Source organism: Pezoporus wallicus, unplaced genomic scaffold, assembly GCF_028554395.1.
Source record: "Pezoporus wallicus isolate ANWC-B61680 ecotype Strahan unplaced genomic scaffold, APGP_CSIRO_Pwel_v1 contig_11996, whole genome shotgun sequence".
Classification (NCBI taxonomy): Eukaryota; Metazoa; Chordata; class Aves; order Psittaciformes; family Psittacidae; genus Pezoporus; species Pezoporus wallicus.
This window is the reverse complement of record NW_026641627.1, coordinates 699134-721364: the sequence shown is the minus strand read 5'-3', so window position 1 is coordinate 721364 and position 22231 is coordinate 699134. Positions and strand designations below refer to the sequence as shown.

Here is a 22231-nt window from a genome sequence, read left to right as displayed (position 1 = left end):
GCGTTTCCTGGACGGAGTTCCACACAAAACAGTAATTAAAGCGTTTATAGGAAATTGCTGGGGAAAGAGGTTCGTAATTCAGAGGAGTTTTACCAGAGGAACTCTGGAAGGAGGGCTCGGGCTTCGTAAGGATCAGTGAATTAGACTGCGCTTTGTGCTGCGCTGGGGAGGTGGGAAAGAAGCCGGAGAGGGACCGGCTTTAATTCAAAGCCTCTTTACCTGGTTACCACACAGGCCCAGTGGGCAGTGCTTGCTGCCTAGAGGCCCCCTCGGCACACGGGAGGTCCCCCCCAGAACAGGGCACAGAGCCCTCGGCTCACCTCTTCCCACAAGCCTTTATTAATACAAGAAGCAATAAATGAGCATGCAAAGGTGGTGCCACCGCACAAATGTCCGTTTTCCTCCCTGCTTTCGGCAGAAACCTGTTACCTGGCAGTGGTTAAGGACAACGCACACATGGCAATGCTTGGTAAGAGAACCAAGAGTCCTTTGTGGGGAAAATAAAGGCTTTGGTCCTGCAGAAATACCTTATGGCTCAGTTCTGGTGGCTCCAGCCCTCCCAGCCAGCCTGGGCGTTCATCACACATCACTGTGGGATGAACAATGCAGAAAGAGGAAAATGGGGTTTTATTCTGTAAACCTCTATCATCAATACGATGATCCCACGGCTCATTTGTCACTACAGCTCACCACACACACAAAATCTCCTTTCGTAAACTGACATAGCAATGCAATCCATAAAAAGACCCAAAACAATGAACATCATGGTTAGTATATGACTTATCTTGATGATTAAATGCTGTTGGTGTGTGGGAAGCTGTGAGCAGATTGCGTGTTTCCTCTGCATTTGCAGCTCTAAAGCTCCCTGCTGGCAGATGAGCACTGAGCTGCTCTTCACCAAAGGATCATTCCCTTGGTGCCTTTTCCTGCTCTTCCCCAGTTTCTGGGGCAGGGATCCCACTGCCAACACCTCCCTATTGCATTATGGATGGGAGAAAAGCCCTTCCCCGGACCCCAGGAGACCCGCAGAGAAGTCAGAGAAGGTGATGGGGTGTCAGTCGCAGGGGTGATAATGAGGAACATTCCCCATATCCGACTGTCTGTCGGGGAGTTGCTGTCTGCATCAGTGTGGCTATTCCCCACTCGGCCTTAAGCTGTTCCCATCAGAGACAGGCTGGAAACACAGGAAGCCAAGAGAATAGCTCTTCAGTACCTGGGAATTACCTTTCTCCCCTCCTTCCCTGCGTGCTTTCCTCTATTTCAGGAGCCATTTCTGTACCTAGATGCATTCAGCTTCCTCCTCCTCCTGCCTTCCCCAAATGCCTCCTGTGTTTCCCGCTCTGGCACAGTTAGATCTGAATGCGGCTTCCAGAAAATCCCCGTGTTTCCCATCAGTGCTGCTGTGTGTTTTGCAAGGTCATCCTTAGGGGTTTTCCTGCAGAGCCTGGGTCCGTCCTGTGTAGCTTAAACATTTCTAGGTCTTGAGGGCCTTTGTACACCGTAATCAAGATGAGACTGGGGGGGATGATCGATCTATCCCTTCATTCTGTGTTTGTGGAGCGCCTCCATGAGCAGACCCAGATTTGGTTTGGATTCCTAAGCTTTGCTGCAAAACGAATGACACCCTAATGCAATGCCACCCAAAGAGAAGGAGGGCTGTGTGCAACACACAGAGAACTGTTTGAGTTGCTTCATCATCCACAAACAGAACAGAGACTGGACTCCCATCCACAAACAGAACATCTGAGACTGGACAACCAAAACTGTGGTTGTATTTATGTGTATTTTCATTTGACAGCATGTTCAAAAGGAAGGTATCGTACAGAAAAGGTTGGTAGACTCATGACCAGCTTCAGGGTTTTCCAAATTCAAATATTATACAATGACTCAAACAAGGTAAGTTCTCCTCTAATACTGTGACAATGCTCACTTACAGCGAAGGAAGGGGGACCTGTTGCATTGCAGTCACAAACACTTCTGATCCGGGATTTTGTTGAACTGCAGCTGATAACGTTGTGGCCACTGGAGGGCCCTTCCTGGGCAGCGCATTGTGGTGCTCCTGTGCTCCTACTCCACGGGCTCTTCTGCCCTCTGCCCACTTTTAGACAGTCCCCTGCCTCTCCAAAACCCAGCTCTGCCTGTTGGAGCTCTCCTTTCTCTGGCCTGCGGGCGGATGTCCGTCACTGAAGTATGGAAGAGCTTTCTGAAACTGCTGTGAGGAAAATACCTGGGTGCTACAGGAGCTCTTCCCACTCCACCTCATCCTTTCCAAAGCCTTACAAAATCGTCAGTGGTTTTGATGTGTTCACAAACGAGATGCAGGTTTCCTCTCACGATTTTTACCAAGGCCTGACTCCCATTTCTCTCCAACACATCAGTGTCTGGGATGAGTCCATGGCAGCCTGCTGGGTTGTGGAAGGAGGCTCCAAGATGGTCCAGCCAGAGGGACACAGCAGCCACCGCAGGGTCCAGCTCCCCTGGCAGCCTGGCTGATGCTGAACGGGCACTTTTGAATGTGCCACCCCAGCTGAGGGACCCCTCAGAGAGACACTGGCAGAGCTGCAGCAGAGCTGTGGGACAGTGGTCGTCATCCCTGAGGACTGGGGACCTGAACCTGAATGGCACAACCGAGGGGCCAGAGCATCCTCATCCCCACCACTGCAGGGTGGCAGTGCTTCTGCCTCATCCTCCCCTTTAGGCATTTATAAACAGCACTCAGTGCTGGATACAGCCAGGGGAGCAGCTGTATCTAGTGAAGCTTTCCTTGTTACCTGTGCTCATGAATGGCACCATGTCTTTGTGAAAATACTGGCAAACTGAGCTCACACTGCAACAGCCAGGCTGAAATCAACACAGTTACTGTGCACACATGCATCTCCAGAATATGGCCTTTTATTTCACAATGTTAGGCTCACCTGTACTGTGTAATCAGGTATTTCTTGGTACCTCACATTAAACCCATCCGATCTCATCACAACAGATGGACGCAAAGTATCAGAGACACTGGGCCAATTAGCAGATTACAGGTTTCTGTATCAAATACATCTGTGCTATACTGATGCTGTTTTTAAACTGAGAAAATGGGAATTCATTCAAAATATCTTTACCTCTCTCAGCCATGACCTAGGGGCCCAAGTCCCATCTTCCAATTCCTTTAAATCTTCTCTTTTTTGCCACATAGGCCATGACCCAGCAGAGCACTCTGGAACATGCTTTATTTCAAGGTTCTCAGTAATTGCTGTGAAATTCTTCCTTGGGGTGTGTAAGTGCCCTTTTGAATCACGGCCACTGTCTTTAACTCCCAAATGAATACACAGATTCCCGCATCAGGAGTGAGTTGGTGAATTCAGTTAATAAGGAGGAATTTTATCTTTCAAAGTGTTTTGTGAGGTTCCATGCAAAGTACTGCAGTGATGACGACTTGACCACCTATTTGTGCACAGCAAACCTCCATGCCCAAGGGACAGATCACTGCTGTACTGTACCAGAAACCCCCAGATTCCCACCAGTGAGATTCAATGCACAAAACTGCATTCTTCCCTTCCCATGAAACCTGAAGAGGCCTGCTCCAAGACACATGAAGTTTCATGAACATTACAGCTTTGGGCAGTGACCAACTCTAGTGCTGATGACAGAAAGCCAAACAGATTTGATGTCCCTATGGTGAAGAAAGTCTTGTCTTGCCCCACGGGCAGTGTGGTGGTATAGAAGGCAACTTCCCAAAGACAACACTGTACTTCCTCATCTCTCAGCTGAGGCCACTGACTCATTTATAACAGAAAATACCATTGATCCCATCTGCTGCTGTGCTCTTCTCACGGGTGGCTGCACTTCAGTGGAGCATAAAAGCATCTCTGTCCTCCCTCAGTGCAACGTGCAGGGCTTCACGTAAGATGCTTTGAGATCCTCAGCTGGCAGGTGCAATTAGTCCAGTTATCTGCCATAGTGCTCTCACTGCCCCAAAGTGACCCACACACTGCCCATGTCAAATGGCAACGAGTGTCAGGAGGTGTGGTACAACCTGATGGGTGCTATGGGCTCCCTAAGGGGGAGGTGTAATCATCGAATGACAGACCAAGACAACCATACGCAGACATAGGTACATATATATACATATGCATTTTCACCATGAAGGAAATAATCAAATTTTAGACCACAGAAAATGATCAAATTCCAGAATTTAGTGTCACTTGTCTCTGACTTGCTAGTAAAAAAAAGAAGGAAATGTCCAAATGTGGGACAAACGAAGCAGTTCAGCTGTCAGATGTGGTATTATTTCCTCACTCTATTTCAGACAAGAAATGCAGAAGTATTCTTGTGTTTTGCACTACATGCTGTGGACAGGAAATTCTCTCAGTAGCGTGTGGTTTGTACCTTTTCTCTCACTCTTGAGCTTTTCCAATGGAGGCACCAGTATCAAAGTACGGAGCTGAAGTACAGGCATGAATTTAGTAAGCAGAAAATCCCAAGCCTCTCCATAGGGATTACACCATTCAGGCTTTCAGGGCAGACTGAGACAAGGCAGTGTAAGGAAAGCCCTGAGCCTCTCCAAACTCTCTCCATGTGGCTTTCAGTCCATGGTCTTTTGATTTTTACAGGTCTGTTGAGTACTTACTGTTAAGATGTCTCCAAAACATATCTAAGAAAATTAAGCCCATTACCACTAATCTTAAATTCACCATGGAGGAAGCTTGAACCTCTGTAAGAAAAATACTGGGGGGGCCACAAGTTGTTAGATATTGAAAATCACTGCTCTGGTTACAAAATCAGACTGCAGTGAGTCTGATTCAAAATAGTTACTTCCAAAATTCAAGGTATGCTGGGATGTGAGAAAAGGAACTAATACAGGAGGCTGCCTGCTGGGAAAAACCAGCTGGCCCATACAGAGCATTAAAGGACTCCTCAATATTCCAGCTTCAGGCACCTATAAACACTACATTAGCCTGTATTAATTATGGGCTGAACCACGAGAGGCAAAGAATGACCTCGGGAAAGACAGGGAGATGAAGATGACAGTACCATCATCAGATCTTGTTTCCTTCGCTGATGTTGTTGCTCACTAAAATTAAGATGCTGACTAGAATTGGGCTTTTGAAAAGCCTGGTATTATTAGCAAGACTCTGCTGAAAGAAAAGTGTGCTCCTGCATTGCTGTGACAAGGACTGGGCTGTTTGCCATCCAAATCATTTAAAAAGAGAAGAAAACAATAAAAGTCAGAGTGCTGTATGTTGGTGCTGCTATAACCCCTCTAGTGCCATCCTGGGTGGGGAATGCAGAAAGTACTCAGCAGTGTGTGTGTGGGGCTCCCAGCCCAGGTGGGGAAGGGGCCCTTTCAGAACATGCACATCATGTGGGTTGGTTTGTCTCAGCCTTGTTCAGTGAACGCTGCCTGGGAGGTGCTACAATATCGTGGCTCCGGCAGCATCCACGCTCCTGGGATCCTTCAGGCCAATGATGAAGCTGTTGGTTCTCCTGGCCCCATGAACTAGGGAGAGCACTTTGACTTTATCCACTTGATGGCCCCTGAGCACAAGAAGTTCAATATCTTCTTCAGGAAACCCACCTGTAGGGATTTTAAAAGAGGAGTTTGTAACCAAAACAACTGTTCCCTTTGAGGCAAAGCTTACTTCTAACCCTGTTGGGATCTGCAGGATGAAGGAAGCTGCCTGCAGCCTCCTCAGAGGGTCCCAGCAGTGCTCTGTGTGGTGAGGGAAATGAGAGGATCCAGAAGACCCTTTAAAGATGTGGAATATCCTCCTCTTTGGAAAATGGGGAAAATACGTTGTTGGCACCTACTGGAGTTATTCTTCTTACAGAAGAGGCAGTCCCTGCTCTTAAGAGCTTAGTTACAAATCATAGTATTAACACTTATTAGTCAAAATAAGATGCAAGGCGGTTCAAAACAAACAACAGTAGAACACTGCCAAATGACTGACTTTGTGATAGGCCTTCCAACTTCCCTTTCACATACCTCTTCATCTTCCAGCCATCTACCTTAGGTGGCTGGAAAAGCTTTCCTGGTTTTATGTTGTTTATTTGATGTTTTGCAATTTCTGCATGAATGGAAGTGCCCGAGGACATGAAGCTGGGATGCAGCTGGACAAAGCAGGCACACCACAGTTATTTAAGCTATACACACTGCAGATGTGTTTTAACATATATCTTGTTGATGCCAAATGTCCAAACCCACAAATGAGAACCTTCAGGAGGTTTGGATTTGGTTTAATTACATTCTAGTTTCCAAGTCTGCAGGTTACACTTGACAGACTTTTTTAGATGTTCCTCTGAAATAGGAAGGCCTAGAAAATTTGGCTACTTTGTGTGAAATGAGAACAGAATTTCGTTTATGGTTCACTCTGGTGAGATATTGGGCTTTTTGAAAAACACCAAATAGACCAAGACAAGAGCTGGCACTACAGTCTTCAAAGCGTCAGCTGCACTTCCAGCGCTGTTAAGCTACAAGCCTTGCCATAAGCTTTGCCTGCTCCCCAGCTGGTGGAGTTAAGGAACAGGGACTGGAAAGCGAAAGGGTATCATTTATGGCAGTGCAGGAAGATCTGCCGCTAGCTTCAGTACCTGTCTGGGTGAAGCTGTGCTTGCAGTCCTGTTTATTTGGATACCCCCAGTGCCACCAGACTGCCAAAAGGTTTTAAGGACAGGACAAGGGTGCCACCAGGAGGTGAGCTGGGACAGGGAAGGGGCTGGGGAGAAGCACCAGAAAGCAGGAGGTGTTGGAGGAGCCAGGGAGCATTCCCAAGACAAGAGGGAGAGGCATGGCTCAGCAGGTGCCCCAAGCTTTGAAGAAGCTTGGTTGTTGCTTGTTGTCTTCCCCAAAACCCTCTGCACACCCTGGGTACCCTGGAACAGGGTGAGCGGTGCCCTGGGCTGTCCCACTTCCGCAGCACTGTGCTAAGAAAATCCTGCTCCTTTTCTAAAGACAACCCAGCCAGTGTCCATACTCACTGTCAACCTGCAAGGTGTTGGACTGAAGCTGGGGGTGAAGGCGACCAAGTGACAAACTTTCACTCAGATTCTTGTTAAATGTTAAAACATTGACCAAAACCTGAAAGAGAATAAAAGAACCTCAATCATAAAAATAGTAATGAGAAGAGGAGAAGTCAACTTCCTAAGCAGTCCCATCACTGGTGGCTCCAGCATCTGCAGATGCAGCAGGGAAGGAAGATTTTGAACTGTTTACCAAACTGCATGAACTAATGCAGGGCTCTGAGTATATGAAGAGGCCCCTGAGATATGGGCTGTACCTTGCTGGTGGAAACATGGTAGCTTTTGAGGATTCTATGGGCTTTTTGTCACAGACTTCCTGCTAAATTAGGAGAGTTGTGTGTCTGGAACATGATGTAATCTCTAAATACGTGTTTGTTGCAGCCAAAAGCTCAGCACGTGACTTCTCCACACAAAGCATTAGAAGGGATGGTTGGCTTTAGTTTTGCTGGGAATAATGCCTTCCAAGAGGTAAGGAAAATGGGAGCCATTCTTGTTGTGCCCTTCTTTTTAGCAACCGACTGCTGCTGTGCACGCAATCAAGCTACTGGCAAGAACTTCACCTCATTACAAATCAGAAATTAGGAGGAGTTGCCCAATTTATAGAAGTGCTGAGCAGGGAGGAATTCAATTGGGAGTGCACTAAAAGGAGCTTTTCACTCGGAAAAGGGCTTAAAGGGCTGCGAGTCTCCTGCAATTCTCTGAATACAAAATGCTCCTTTTTTTCCCATAATGATCCTTAAGACGAGCTTTGAACAGGTATTAGAATGCCACAAACTATTACAGGCTTTGCCAAGATGCTTTTACTCTACAACTATGAGCGGTGCCACCAGGAAAGGTGCGAGAGGGCCCTGCACAGCACTGACCTGAACGATGCTGCTCAAGGCTCTGTTCCCGTTGTTGGCCCCCAGACACAGGTATGTCCCACACATCCCCTCGGATGGCCTCACGATGGTGGGCAGGAGGAAAGACAAGGGCCGTTTCCAAGGCTGAATGAGATTGTGCTGCAGTTGAAGAAAGGACACACCAAAAATCTTCAACAAGTCAACTGAAGTTTTGCTCAAGCTGTGCAGGTTCACTCCTTACTCTTTATGCTGCAGCCAGCAATTGCACTTCTGTGTTTTCTCTAGGCTGACATCCTCACTGACATCAGTGCTCTCTGATGTTAACAGGATTTGTCCTGGTTCACACCATGTCTCTCTTCCAGAAGGTATATGGAACCATTCACCCACTTCTGAAGTACCAACCCAGTGGGATGGTTTTACAATACATGGCAAGAAGAAACAAGGCAGCACTGGAAGCCACCAGTACTGGTCTGTAATAGTTTCCTTCCAAGACCTGAAGACTTTTTTCTGCTTTCTGTTACTTTTAAACATACAGAGAGCCAAGCTATAAAAGGAGTCCTTAATTTGAGTCCACAGAAAAGGGTGGCTGCTCTAAATTGCATCTGGACTGCAAGGAAAATAGGTAGATGAGATGTGCAGCGTTGTTTGATATAACTGCATTATAAATGACAACCGATACACATGAAGCCTTCTGTTGACTCTGTTTCAGGGGCTCATATAATGAAAAGTTAGGAGCTTTCTACAGACTGTTGTCCCTCAGTTACTAATAAGGCATTAAACAGCCTCCCTGTTGTGGAGATGAGAATAACATTGAAATAAACCCCAGTACAGACAGCTCAAATAAAGAATGTGTCATGTCATTCATTACCGGCCTAGGAATGGAGAGGTTCATTGTTTTATTTTGCCAGGAGAAGTCCAACATCTGGCTGTTCAGGAGGACTCCAGAGGGTGTCATTATCCCACTGCCAAAGGGACGATTCAAAGAACTGAAAAGAAATAGGAAGAAATCTCATCAGAGCCCTCCCAGAGGTTCTGGTTCACCTCAAGGCTTTCAGGGCTCTGATTTTCTGTCCCATATTGGCTTGACAAAGCCAAGTTCAGTAGGTCTTTAGGACTGGCTAGGTGTAAGGAGTGAAAGTCTCAATGTACTTAGGAGCAAGAACCATGTGGGAGATAGCAGCTCTGTTCCTCTCTGTGTTTAATGACTGCCCTATAGGTGATAGATGTGTCTCCGTGCCCCCATCAGTCCTCAAATCTGGCCACCACCTCTTCTCCAGGATCAGATTCAGGCCAATCCAGACACATTTCACTGTGAGAGGGCTGCAGGATTACACAGGGCAGAGCAGCACCAGCTCACACATCTCCACCCCATGTTCCCCATTTCTGCTGCTGCAGGACTAACAGGGACAGAGCAGACCAGGAGCCCCAGGTCCGGTCCCATCCTGCCCTGCTGAACCTGCTTTCTTCTCCCTGCTCCCACCCTCTGAGCACATTACAGAGGGAAGAAGTAAATCCTTTACCTTACAACTGCAACAATGAAGTCATCGGGTCCCATGACAAGGACCTGGCTAGCAGCAGGTCCACTCTCCATGGAGAAGTGAGGCACATGGACATCAGATGAGAAGAACTGGGAGTCGTTAACCAGCTGGCGCAGGGAATTAGCTTCCAATTTACTTCAGCAGTGAGGGAGAGAAAGAGGAAAGCAAGGAATGAGCTTAGGAAGCTGAGCATCTCTTGGGGTACTGGTGGTGTCCCTCTCAGGGGGCTGGCACTGAGGGCAGGAAGCTCCTCCAGTTCACCCAATGGAAGAAGACAAGAGGACTCAGTTTGCACAGACAACTCCAGGGACCTCCCTGCTCTGTCTACAGGATAAACTCCCCCCCGAAGAACAAGGGGTGGCAGCACCCAGCTGAATGCAGTCCCTCAGAAGGAGGGTAAATCCAGCCCAGCTTTGGCCACCAACTGTGGCTTTAGCCACACATGGCTCTGAGGTGGGAGCCTGGGCTAAAGCCCCAGGCCTGTCCTCTCCCACGTGTGCTTCAAAGGCACCAAGCCCATGGTGGGAAGGGAGAGCCAGAAACTGCTTGTGTGGTCGTGACCACATGGACGGCTGTTGGCCCAACCTGCTGAGAAGGAATATTAGAGGGGTGAGAAACTGGAAGGAACCCTCAGATCATGGTGACTCCAGGAAACCTCTGCGTGAGGACATCCCACAACCCATCCCCAGAGCCCTGTGGCATCAGCTGTGATCTTTGTGGAAGTGTGAACCCTACAAGGACGCTCAAGGACTGACCTGTCCTCAGTAAAACAGGTAGGAAAAATCAGGTTTCCTTGTGCACTCCAAAGAGCAAATCCAGGAATGATATCCAAACCACACACCTTCCCACTGTACCGTGCCCCTTAGCCTCAGACCTACCTCATCATGCTTTCTGCAGTGTGAGTGATGGACACATCATCAGATGGGTCTCCCAGGTTGCTAGCTAGGCTCAGGGCTATTTTTAATGTCTAAATTGAACACAGAACAAGAAAGAAAAAAGAACGGAGAAAAGGAAGAAAAACATTTAGGTGGCCCTGGAAATATAACTTTTGATACTTCAAACAGGAAGAGGTATCACTGTTGCCTCTGGCCAGAAGCTCTGCTGGCACAGCATCACTGCTGAGCAGAAACAAGCTATTCTGTTCACCACTGCTACCCATGTTCCTAGTTGTAAGTCATCCAAAGTGTGTGTAGAGAAAGCATTAGTCCCAGCACGCTGAAGGGAATGATGGTGTGAAAAGAGGAAGGGGTCTGGTGTCTCATACATGCAGAATCCTGCCTAAGCCAGTCCATTAAGAATGGGAAGATGCAATTTCAAGAGACGCAGTTTATCCAGCCCTGGTTTTACAGTGCATAGCCAGAGAACACCCATGAGAGGAAATGTTCTCTTCAATCTAGCCAGCCTGTGCCTAGCAGAAATGCACTAGACTTTCAGCTTGCAGCTCATGCCATTGTCATTCAAGATTCAAGACAGTACATTACCCTGCAGATCACTAGCTACACGTGACTTCTGCTTTCATATGTGCCACACATCAACAACTTCTCCTGAAGCATGAACTTCTGAAGTACAGTGTAGAACATGATTAACTTCTGGAGAAGGAGCCTTTTTCAGGAAACAGCCTCCTGACCACCATGCCATGCAGAGGATGTACAAGAGGCTTGGTGGCCAAGGAAGAGCTCCACTGAAATAAGCAGACCACGTTCACTCCATAGGCACAGGTTAAGGACATCTTGGACTGTCTGAATCTCAGTGTTAAGCCATGTGGTCCCCAGTAATCACAATTACACATCTTCTGAAGTCACTGCCCTTTATCTGGAGGTTGCTGTCCCTGAGCTGGGTAACCAGGGGGAGAAACTCATGGCCTGGTGCAAATGCAGAGCACACATTCATTCAAAGCTTTAGAATATAACTCAAAAATAACTTGGGTGAGTCAACCTTCTCTGCCTCTGCACATGCAGTTACAGCCTGTAACACCTCCAGTTGTTGCATTGTTGCTGGGAGGCAGTAACTTCCAAGCATCTGCCTGCTACAGGGATGTGGTTATATCCTTGCTTAAAATTCCCAACTCACAAGACCCAGCTCTGGATCAGTTAAGCACCTAAGAACACAACTCTGCTTACAGAGCAGGAAATGGAGCACTTGCTGGACTTCCTGGGAAGCTGCAATGTTTTGATAGGGCTGACAGCCCTAAAACCTGGAAAAATCATGATCTGGACCACTGAGATCACGAGGTAGGCTAAAATGTAAAGATTTAAATAATATATAAAGTGTTGGGTCAGTTTTCCTTGTCATTGCCACATTGCCGGCCCCCTGAAGAGCCCCAGCAGTGTTCTGGTATGCCTGGGGCCACTGGAGATAGGAGGTGGAGGAAACAGATGGGACAAGGCTCAGCTGCTGCGGGGCCATTCTGAAGAGATGACTGCGTACAAGAAAGGGGCAAAAGCCACAGTTTGTTCTTCTGAAAAAGCTCTGCATAAGCAAGAAAGAGCTCAGCTGAGGAGGAGGCTCCAGCGTCTGCACCTACCTGAGGCAGCAGCACAGCTCAGATTTACACCTTAGCAGTCTATTTGCTCATTCTCCTCTGGGAATTACCTACAAACATTTTTGTACAACCAAGGAATAAATCAATTATTCTCTAGCAGCACAAGGAATTCAGTCAAATGTTGAACCTCCTCCTACCTCTGCCATCCAGTGCAAGATATTCCCCCTGGGTACTTGACTGGTGATATTAAAGCCCTCGAGGATGTTCAGTGCTGTGATCAGTGCAGGACCTGCATGTGGAGGCGGGGGACTGAAAACAAGATGACCTGTGAAGGGAAAAGGAGAGGATTGAAGCTGCTTTAGCCAGATACTGTCCAGTGATAACTTCCCCACAAGCTAGCGTCCTTGAGGACAGGGAAATCCTTCCAGATTTGAGGGGAAATGATGGAAAGCAATATGATTAGAAAAGCATTTCCCAAAACATTCTTGCTGTAGCTTTCTGTTTCTTTATGATGGATGAAGGAAGACCAAATTGGGATGCTTTCTTAGATCTGAAATTCAGTTCTTGCTGGTTGGCTGCTTGGTTTCTGAACCATAGTATGGAAGAATGGAGGTAAAATGGAGTTGCAATGTTACAGCTTTAAGGAGAGTAAATACAGGGATTTCTAGAAAAGAATGGCAACTTTGGGAACTGTCTTCAGACATAGCCACTAGCTTTTGGTCCAGCTTCTATCTAGACACTGCGTCCATATATGATCATGTTGCATCTTTACACTCTAACGGTATCAAGATACCATTGGCCTTTGTCAGCTCGTTTCAAAGTACTGAAAACCTCCTGAGCTGCCTAAGACCATCAGTGTCAGCAGGCAGGAACAGGCAACTCCCTGGAGGGCTTTCCTGCGGACACCTCAGTGCCTCTGTTTAAACACCGTCACCACCTCTTGCCAGATGAAGCAACCTTGTAGCTGGAGTTGCATGGCCATGGCTCAGGTGTGTACCTCGATAGACTGTGTGGACGGGATTCTCCACTGTGACACTGTAATTGCTGAAGTCTTCCTCCACCAAGACTCCTCCGTAGTTGTGGACCTGCATAGGAGAGCAAAGCAGAGCATGCTGAGAAAGCTGGGCCCAGGCTTTCTGTGTTCCTCGTGCTGGCCCAGGTGAATGCCTGTTCTGCCAGCAGAACAATGGGCCAACTCTTTCCTTCCACCCAGGAGAAGCCACACAACCTGTGAGAGGCTCTGCTGGGGTGACTTGCTGCGATGAGTCCTCTGGATTTCCATCCAGAAATGGGCAAGAACAAAGAACCTGTGCGTGCTCTGGCTTCTAAACTAGGCAGCTAACTTGGCAAGAAAACTCCTTCTCTGGCAGAAATGGATGAATCACTGGAGCAGGAAAGCCAATACAAGGGGGTTGGAACTTGCTGATCTCTAAGGTCCCTTCCAGCCCAAACCATTCTATGTTGTGGGGGACAACATATCAAACCACTCCAAAGCTGCAAAATAAGATGTATCCCCTACTTAGGATCCCTGCCTGCTTCCTAAAGCAGTCCCAAAGAACAGGCCAGACTGAACCCAAGGCTCCATGGAGCTCGGACAGTGGAAAAGCAGCAAAGTGGCAGGGAATGGAGCAGGAAAAGCCTGATGGCACAGAAAGGGGAGAAGCTCTGCTCAGCCACACACTGCAGACACCATCTCAAATTCCCCAGAGAGCACATTCTTGAACCAGTGCCTTCCTGCCACAGGATGGAAACAAAGGGCAGGGTGTTTTGGAGCTTTACTTGATTTCACCACATCAATGCCCTCCCTCTCCTGGAGCAATGAACACTGTGGGAAGCCACCATTTTGCTCTGCTCTGCAACCAAAGCTGGAATTGTGCACCTGACCCCAGAGATGGCCAGGGGCTTCAGTGTTCAACCCCGGGTTTTCCTCCTCCACAGAGAATATGTGCTTCCCTGCAGCATCCTTCCGTCAGTGGAATAGGGTGATAAAGCAGGGTTTAGCTGTGGGGATGCACCATGAGCTTGGTGCATTCCTGGTTTCCATCCCACTTTTCCCATTCCTGGTTCTCCACCTCTGCTGGGGTCCAGGTGAACCACAAGAAATTTCCAAACAGGGAGCTCACAAATATCCAAGGCCTGCACTGAGTGAACCCATTCCAGATTACTGACATGTTGAAGGTGCATCACTTGAAGCACATTGGTAGGGACAACTGGTGCCACCAACCACCCTGACTGCAGCTCCACAGGTATGAAAGTTGTTTGGGTTTTACCAGAATAAGTACCTGGTTGCTGCTATTTTTCCAAGAGCACCTCTAACAAGAGGAGTTAAACTGGGGCCAGCCCAAGCGGGACCAAGCCTGGCTGATGCTCTGCTCACAAGGCTCAGTTTTCTTTTTAAACCATATTCTTGGAGTTCTTACCTTACAGTCCCATTAACAAACATTTGCTTCTCAACCACGGGGCACCCCTCATTATGGGGAAAAGGCTGAAACCCCTAAAACAGCCCAGAGGGGGCTAGAAATTGAGATATCTTTTCTCTGAAAAACCAGTCCTGGTTATAGAGGAAACAGAGGTTTCACTCTGGGCTGTGGAAGTGACCCGTGTGCCTCTTAGACCACTGCAGTGGCAGGAGCAGGAGAGGAAAAGGAGGCTCCACACCTTAGCCCCAGTCATTGTGCTGACACTTGGCTACGGCCTATCACCAGGCTGTCACCCTGACCCAGGCTGTGCTGTGCGGTCTGGGGCAGAGGCAGGGGAAAACACGGCTCACCTCAGAGATTATCTCCTGGGTCAAGTTCCCACTGTAGAAAGCAGACACCCCTTCTGCTGCCAGCAGCTCCAAGAGGGCAGCGAGGTCCAGGCGCCTGATGAACATCCCGGGCAGCAGGGGCTGCCCATCCGGCAGGAAGACATCCCGGAACTTGTCAGAGTAGTTCAGGTCCTTCAGTTCACTTACGGCTTTGGCTGCAGGCGAGAAGGGGAAGGACATCCAGGAAAGGCAAGGTGCAGGGATGCACAGGGGACATGGAATCACTGTGCCTGATGGGGATGCTGGAGACTTGCTGTTGCTCTTGCCCTGTTTCACAACCAGAGGGAGGCTGGATCGTGCACCCATTAGAGCTGGGAAGAATACTCAAAGAAACCCAGCGCCCTTCCTGGCGGCCCCTGGCCAGCTGCCCAGCACAGAGTCCTCTGACCTGACCCCGACCAGTCCTAGGAAAGGGCTCCAGTTTTGCTTCTGCCAAGCTCTTCCTTGCAGACCATAGCTCCCAACACCATCCATCTCCAGGTCCAAGGAGCTGTGATTTCCCCTGAACAGCCATCTACATCCCCAGCTGCCTTGCACCCAAGAGCAGTGGCCAGTGTGCTCCCCTGTGCTGAGCAGCCACCCTTGGCTCCCCATTAGATACTCACCCAAATCATGTGTGACATTAAACCCATCCTGGGCGACACCGGCCACAAGACCCAGCAGCTTGGACCATGGGAGTCTGCCAAAGGAAAAAGGACAAAGAACAAGGTCTGATGACAAGGGCTTGTGTGCTTCCAGCTCCACCACAAGGACCCCAGGGCACAGCCTGTGCAGCATGAGGACAGCCCTCCCATGCCAGCCTCATGTCTTACCTCCCATGTAACTGGTGCGCCTGGTGCATTCCTTGTAGCATGCCTGGCACCCCGACGAGCAGACCTGGCTGTTCAATGGGAAGGACAAAAGAAGAATAAACTCCTTCCCATGAGGACATGGTTCCCAGTTGCAAGTCAAGGAGATACAACGCATGTTGACATTGGGAGTGTCTGCATGGTCTTTAGGAGAGGGGAAGAGGTCTGTAGCAGCACAGCAAATTAGGGAATGAAAGTTTTTAGAAGGAAAGAGACAAATTCCATCCTGGTCTCAACCCAGTTTAGAGAAATAACTCAGCAGAATGACATGGGATTGTGCTCCTTCCTGGGATGCTTGTTCTCCCAGCTCCCCACTGCTGAGGGACATGCCAAAGAAGCATTTTCCCTAGACTCTCCATGTCTATAGGGCCTTGGATCTATCAGATGCTTTGCCCATCATCTCCCCATTGGCCTAAGAGTAGTGGAAAGAGGAGAGCTGAAGACATCAGCCAGCTACACCCCTATAGGGTTTGGTCACAGGGACACTGGTCCTCACCTTGGTGTCTTCCTGTAGGTCCCCTTCCAGCGGGATGCCCAGGGGAGCCACCTCACGGAAGTCGATCACCCAGCTCCTGTTCTTCCTGATGTCATGGACCAGCATCACCCCACCCCTGCAGCGAGATGGGGGTCATGGCACAGGACTGGCTGTCCTTGCAACAGGACAAAGCCAAAATGAAGAATAGGGGTGCCTCTAGGGCTGGGGCCAGTCCCAGTGTGATGAGGCCACTGTAGCAGGTCACCAGCCTCAGCAGCGACCCAGGGCTGGGCAGTGGTGTGGGGAATGCTGCTGCCCTTCCCCAGGCAGCAGTTCAGGACAACAGAGCCAGGACTGGTGCGGGAAGCAGGCAGCCCCCATGCTGAGCATGCAGCAAGGCTGGATCAGTCCCTGCCAGACTGGCCAGAGGGCCCCTGGCCCTGTTCTACTGCCAGGCTGGGACTATCTGTGATTTTCTTTCTTAATCCAAGCAGTTTTGCAACAAACCAGGGTTTTGGTTTACAACGGCACTCGGTGGCACAGCCTGGAGAAGCTATCGGATGGCAGTGCTTTATGCAATGCTCCCGAGACCTCCTGCAGAGCTGAGAGCACCAGGCTCATGTGGATGTCACCCTGGGAAGAAGGGCTGGGATGAGGCCACCCCTCACCACCACACCTCCCATGGCTGCTGCTCAGAGTCAGGCTCGGATCCTAGCCTCCTGCTGCAGCAGGAGCAGAGCCGGTGGACGGAAGCACTCAGTCACTGAAAGCATTGGGACTGAGCCCAGGTGTTGCAAGCTCCTGGCACACTCACACTGGGACTTGGCAGCCTGTGGTCACTTTTTCACCCCTCTTGAGCCTGACGCTTGTTTTATCTGCCACTATGGCAGATGCAGCTTTTCCCTCCCTGGGTGTCTCTGTCCCTTGCTGTTAACTGGGCACACAGGACCAGTGCCACCACCTGATGTCAGAGACATGGTCCCACGTGTTGGTACTTGGGCCACCATGAAGGCACATCTCAGGTGGTGGGGAACCCACCTGCTTGAGGACAACCACAGGCACAAGAGTGAGGGACCAACACTTACCCACCAATCCCTGACGTGTGGGGGTTCACGACTCCAGCGCAGAGGGCCGAGGCGATGGCTGCATCTACTGAGGAGCCCTGCGTGTTGAGCACCTCTATGCCCAGCGCCGTGCAGCGCGCAGCATCCGTCACCACGGCACCACGGTGGAATATCTGCCAGGAGAGGAGAGCTGTGCCTCGGCAGGGGAGCTGGGACACCCACATCTTCAGCTCTGTGAGACCTGAAGCCTGAGGCCAGCACCATGGCTGTGGCTGATGGGCATTTCAAGGTGCCCCCAAATGCCAGTGGGAGTAACGTGTCCATTGACACATCCCTGCACCAGGGCAGCTGTGTACATCAGCTCAGCTGGCTTTCAATAGTCGTGCTAACCTGGTAGACCATATCCCACCCTACCCTCCACAACCCCAGAGCAGGGTTGGGCTAATCCTCAAGAGCAGTAGGTGACAGTGTGCTGTCAGTGCACTGCAGCAGCGCAGTCACTGGAAACAGGAATGCAGCATCCCCCCCATACCACAGCTTGTTCTTATTCTTTGTTCGTGCCAGCACCGGGGTTCATGCAACCACAGGTATGACCCCATGGCCATGCTGCCTTTGCTCTGCAACCTAGCACTGGTCTGTGGGACAGATCAGCAGGAGGTTCCTCTGTTTTCAGCTATTCCCCTGCTTGGTCCTGAATGGATCCTTCCAGAGGTGAGCCTGGACATACAGATCCATAAAACTCTCTCCAAGTGCAGATATATGAAAGATGCCTTCTGCTTAATTAGGGATCGCTTTCAGTGAGCATCCACATCTGGCTCAAACCACAGCTGGAGCCACAACAGCTGGGCTGCCTGGTTCCTGCTGACAGCACCCCCAGACCTGCCTGGGGCCTGGGGCAGGCACTAAGAGCCCCACTTGCCTCTCCAAGCACAACCCCCAGCCACAGCAAAAACCTGTCAAGACAGTTTGGGGTGGGATTGCAGAGTCAGCACCCAGGGGCTCACCTAAACTGCTGGCAAGGAGGAAAGTTAGGGAGCTTCCCCTGTTTCCAGAGACACAGCCTGACCGCAAAGCCACTGCTCTGTCTTACCTGAGGGTCCCCAAAGTAGATCTGCATGATGAGGGCCACCGTGACGCCCGTGGCGAAGGTCAGGCAGGCGGTGATGATGACGGTCAGCCCGTCCTGCCGGCAGCTGCAGTCTCCAGAGAAAGGGTCCTTGCTGGTCTCCTGGAGAGGAGACACGTCCTGGCTTCCCATCTCGGATGAGGATGAGGGCAGGCGCTGGAGCCGTGCAGACTTCAGGAAGGAGTCCGGGTCTTTGTGGGCAGCAGGGAGAAAACAAGAGTTAGTTATTGAGCAACACGGAGCTCTTATTGCAGTGTTTACCCAGCACTAAGATTACACCGTGCCCCTTCCAGCAAGGCTATTACCTTCCCTATTGATCCCAGCCCTCAAGAGACTTTCTGGGTCAGATGCTGCTTTAAGTCATTTTACTGATCCCTTCCATTAGCTCTAGTTATTCCAAACTGACTTCTCTTGAGATTAAGAGGGACAAACTCCCCCTGAATTTTGCTCCATTTCAGTCCATTCATCAGTCTTTAGTGATGGGCACACAGTTACTGCTCCATTTGAAGAGACACTTAACACAGCACTGACTTGCAAACAGGTCTCTAAAAAATGCAGCAATACTGCAGAAGAGGAAATTAAGACATTCAAAAGAAAACCCAGCAGCCTTATTTAGAGCTAAAGCACCTGAGCAGGACAGAGGTGAAGCAAAACACACGGCCTGAGCGCAGGAAATAAATACCTCTGCTGAAGAAGAAGGGGAGGGCAGGGAGGAGCAAACCTGCGAACCGGAGAGCTCGGGGTGTCCACCCGCTCTGACGGCAGGGAAGGCTCTGCTTTAATTTCATGCTTCCTCCAGCTGATGAGGCCCACTCTGGAATCAAGTCGCTCGCAGCTCCAAGAAGGCAAAGACAATGGGGCAGGGTTTGCTGGGCATCCACCCGACAGCGAGCGACAGCGAACAAGGCTCAGCAGGATGGGAAAGTCTCTCTTTTACTTGAAAAGATGCCTTGAACCTCAGCTGCTGCCTTTGTGGCAGGGAAGGTGCTGGCTGAGCGTGCCCTGCCTGTGCATGGAGCTGCTGGGCAGGTGGAGCAGGGACCTGCCCTGCTGGGCACCAAATGTAACCAAGCAGCTCAGGGCATCACCCAGAGCTCCTGGATCAATTCTCTGGGTCCTGCCAAGAGCCAGTGGTGTCTGCAGTGCCCTGAACATCTGTGGTGGGAAGAAGAGCAAGAGGAACACTGAGTGGAAAAGACAGAAAACATCCACACAGGGGATGTTTCCTGGCTTTGGGTTAAGGGAGCAGGAAAGCCTGCATCCCCCCATCACCCTACCATGCTGAGGCAGCCCTGTCCTTGCCAGGACATTACAGAGACCTTTGGGGTGCAGCTCTCCTGGGCCAGGCAGGGAGATAGTTTTAATTTCAGTGATGCTGCAAGCACTATCAGATCCCCTGTAACCAGGGAATCCCCTCACAGTGAATTTAGTCTCATTCATGCTGCAGTGATTTAGGAGCATGACTGGGAAAGGCTCAGCTTTCCCAAACTGCACCTCGGAGTACACACAGAGCCCCTCACCGGCACATCTGATCCAAGTGAGCTGGGCACAATGGGAGGCCTGGCTGGGGGTGATGAGCTGGGGTGCCACGGGGGAGGGATGTCACGTACAGCCCCTGGCACCCTTGGTGGATGCAGAAGCAATGAGGAGTGAGCTGGGCTCCTCCACCCGACCCCTCCAGGACACCGTCCCACTGCTCTGCTCCCGCAGCGCTGTGACAGGCCAGCCCAGCATGAGGGGACATGAACATCCAGGGAGCAACCATGGGAGAGGACTCTCCCACCCGTGCAAAAGTCCCTTCGTTCTCTGCCACAGACATCCCAGCGGCCCTGGGCAAGTCACTCATCTCTGTGACCACTGGTGCTGCACGGGGACAACAGGGAGGTCATGTGGGGACAGGACTGATGGAAAGGAGTCAGCCAGGAGCAGACTCTGGCAGGCACCGCAATGTGGGGCTGCTCAGTCCCTTTAGGGGGGGTCTGTCCCCATCACGGACTGCACAACAGCGGCTTCCTCCTTTCCTCTTCTGGGCAGTAGAAACCAAAGGTCTGGGTTCCCTCCCTGCTGGTCCCACTGGTGGATACCATGGCATGAAGCAGCACAGCCGGCTTCTGCGATGGGCACACAGCGCCAATGAACACGAGTCTGCACGTGGCCGGAGAGCATGGGCTCCAGCAGACACCTGCACAGCCCAACCACACCAAACCCTGCTCGTGCTCCACATGAGACCTCGTGCTGATCAAAGAGCTGCTCCTGCAAAGCTGCATGTGCACCCGATGGTGCGGGGTAAGAACGGGCACTGGGACCTTCACCCAGTGCCGCAAGGTGGAGGACACGGGCTGCATGGGGCCGGCTCAGACACGGGGTTTGGGGTCAATGAGGCAGAGACCTGCCCGTGGGTCATGGAGCAGGGGGTGAAGGGCAGCGCTGCCGGGAGAAACGCGACCTGGGGGACAGAACCGGTTCCCTGTATGGAGAAGGCAGCGATCGACTCAGACCACGCAGAGGGCTCTCTCCAGGCCCACAGCACCAGCGGCTTTAGCGGAGCCTCTGTGCACCTGCCCTGCCCCGCACCGTCACCGAGGCCCGGGGGGACGCGGGGCCTTGGCAGGCAGGGACAGGGACCCCCGTGGGGCATGCAGGGGCCGCGGGCGGAGCGCAGCCCGAGGGGGGCCGGGGGCATGCGGGGGGCCGCGGGCGGGCTCGGCCTCCGCCCCTCACCCGTGTCCTGCTCGCCCAGGAACGCGTCCTCCTCCTTCCGTGCGCGGAGGCCGCCCTCGGCCGCGCCGCCCGCCTCCTCCTCGGGCAGGCGGGGGAAGCTGGTGATGCTCATGTAGTCCACGGGCGAGCCGGCGGCCAGGGCCCGCTGCCGGCCTCCCCCCGCCTCGGCCGCTGCCGGCACCGCCATGGCCGCCGCTACCGCCGCCGGAAGGGGCTGGGCCGGGCCGGGCCCAAGGCTCCTCCCCGCGGCGGGCGCTGAGAGGCGAGGCCGAGGCCCCGCGGGGCCGGTGGAGGTGGGAGGGCCGCCGGGCTCTCTGTGAGGGGCTGCACCGCGGAGCCAGCGCCGAGGGCGGGCTCCAGCCGGGTGAAGCTCCGCGGGTCCGAGCTCCGTGCGGCTCACTCCAGGCTCCATCAGCGAGCATCCCCCGCTGCCGTTTCACCGGTTCCCGTGTGCAGGGAGTGCGTCCAGCACCCAGCGGGACACCATCAGCAAGAGACACGGTGGCCTTGCCACAGAGCAGCCTGGTTGTGTCCCCTCTCCTGGCCAGCTTGGCCTTCCAACGTGGATCCCCTGTGCCCGGCCATCTGCCCTTATGGCAAGTTTTGATTGCAATACACCCAGCAAGGCAGTCCTGGTTTGCATGGGCAGTTCTGAAACCAAACTGCCTCAAGCAGTTCGTTTCTTACCCCTCAATGCTCCTTTCCGAGGCTGACCTAAAAACCACAGTAAAATCCCTGGGAGGTGGAAGTTGTTTCGTTTGGGGCTGAACAAAACCCTCCAGGCTTGTGCACATTACCTCCCCTGCACTGACACTGGCCTCTCCGGCTCAGCTTGGCACAGGCACTTGGCTGCCAGATCCAAAAAACCCATCCTCTGCCCTGCTGTACCCTGGACATCTGCTGTGATGGGACTTGGAGCGTATTCAGTACTGGGCTTTTTGGCTCTGGTGAAGTCACCTGAAAGGTACATGTCCTACTTTCTCACCCTCACTGAGCCAGTTAATGTCCCACGCTTCTCCTCCTGTGAGCAGCACCACCAGCTCGTACAGCTTCATGTTCCGCTGGACCATCCCTGTATCGGTCCCTCAAGTTTCTGCAACCCCCCCTTGTTTTTATGGTGCTCATCACCCCGAGATGTTCAGCTCCACTCTATGGGCTGCCTCCAAAGAAATTAACCTCACTTCTTTGGCGGCAGATGCCATAGCTTTAGTTCTCTCGATGCTCAGCACTGGGGATACATGCTTCCCTAGCCACGAGGCACCCGCTAAAACAGAAACCTTTAGAGATTAAAAGCTGGCAGCTATCACTAACCTACCTACCA

At 51.4% G+C, this 22231-nt stretch overlaps 1 protein-coding gene across 2 annotated transcripts; it reads right to left on the bottom strand.

Annotated features, from left to right (window-relative positions):
* Window positions 1–4789: 4789 nt before the first annotated feature.
* Window positions 4790–21125, bottom strand: GGT7 (gamma-glutamyltransferase 7). 2 transcript variants are annotated; one of them, XM_057424615.1, is made up of 16 exons: window positions 18911–19768; window positions 18495–18752; window positions 18154–18380; window positions 17085–17236; window positions 16021–16135; window positions 15489–15556; window positions 15282–15355; window positions 14638–14831; window positions 12865–12952; window positions 12065–12192; window positions 10264–10352; window positions 9368–9520; window positions 8716–8833; window positions 7869–8006; window positions 6964–7063; window positions 4790–5563 (listed from the first exon to the last, which is right to left on the bottom strand). In XM_057424615.1, the coding sequence occupies exons 3-16, from the start codon at window positions 18319–18321 to the stop codon at window positions 5400–5402; spliced, it is 1749 nt and encodes a 582-aa protein (XP_057280598.1). In that variant the 5' UTR covers window positions 18322–18380; window positions 18495–18752; window positions 18911–19768; the 3' UTR covers window positions 4790–5399. The 2 variants fall into 2 exon arrangements, with proteins under 2 accessions (XP_057280598.1, XP_057280596.1); XM_057424613.1 differs by lacking the exons at window positions 18495–18752; window positions 18911–19768 and adding an exon at window positions 20911–21125.
* Between the last annotated feature and the right edge of the window lie 1106 nt (window positions 21126–22231).

What these genes read in the sequence shown, in the direction of transcription:
- GGT7 (XM_057424613.1), bottom strand. Translation starts at nt 21,097, where the DNA reads ATGGCGGTGCCGGCAGCGGCCGAGGCGGGGGGAGGCCGGCAGCGGGCC. An exon ending in CACACGTCAGGGATTGGTGG is followed by an intron (nt 16,136 to 17,084) that starts GTAAGTGTTGGT and finishes ATCTCGCTGCAG; the next exon opens with GGGTGGGGTGATGCTGGTCC. An exon ending in TCTTGCACTGGATGGCAGAG is followed by an intron (nt 10,353 to 12,064) that starts GTAGGAGGAGGT and finishes TGTTCAATTTAG; the next exon opens with ACATTAAAAATAGCCCTGAG.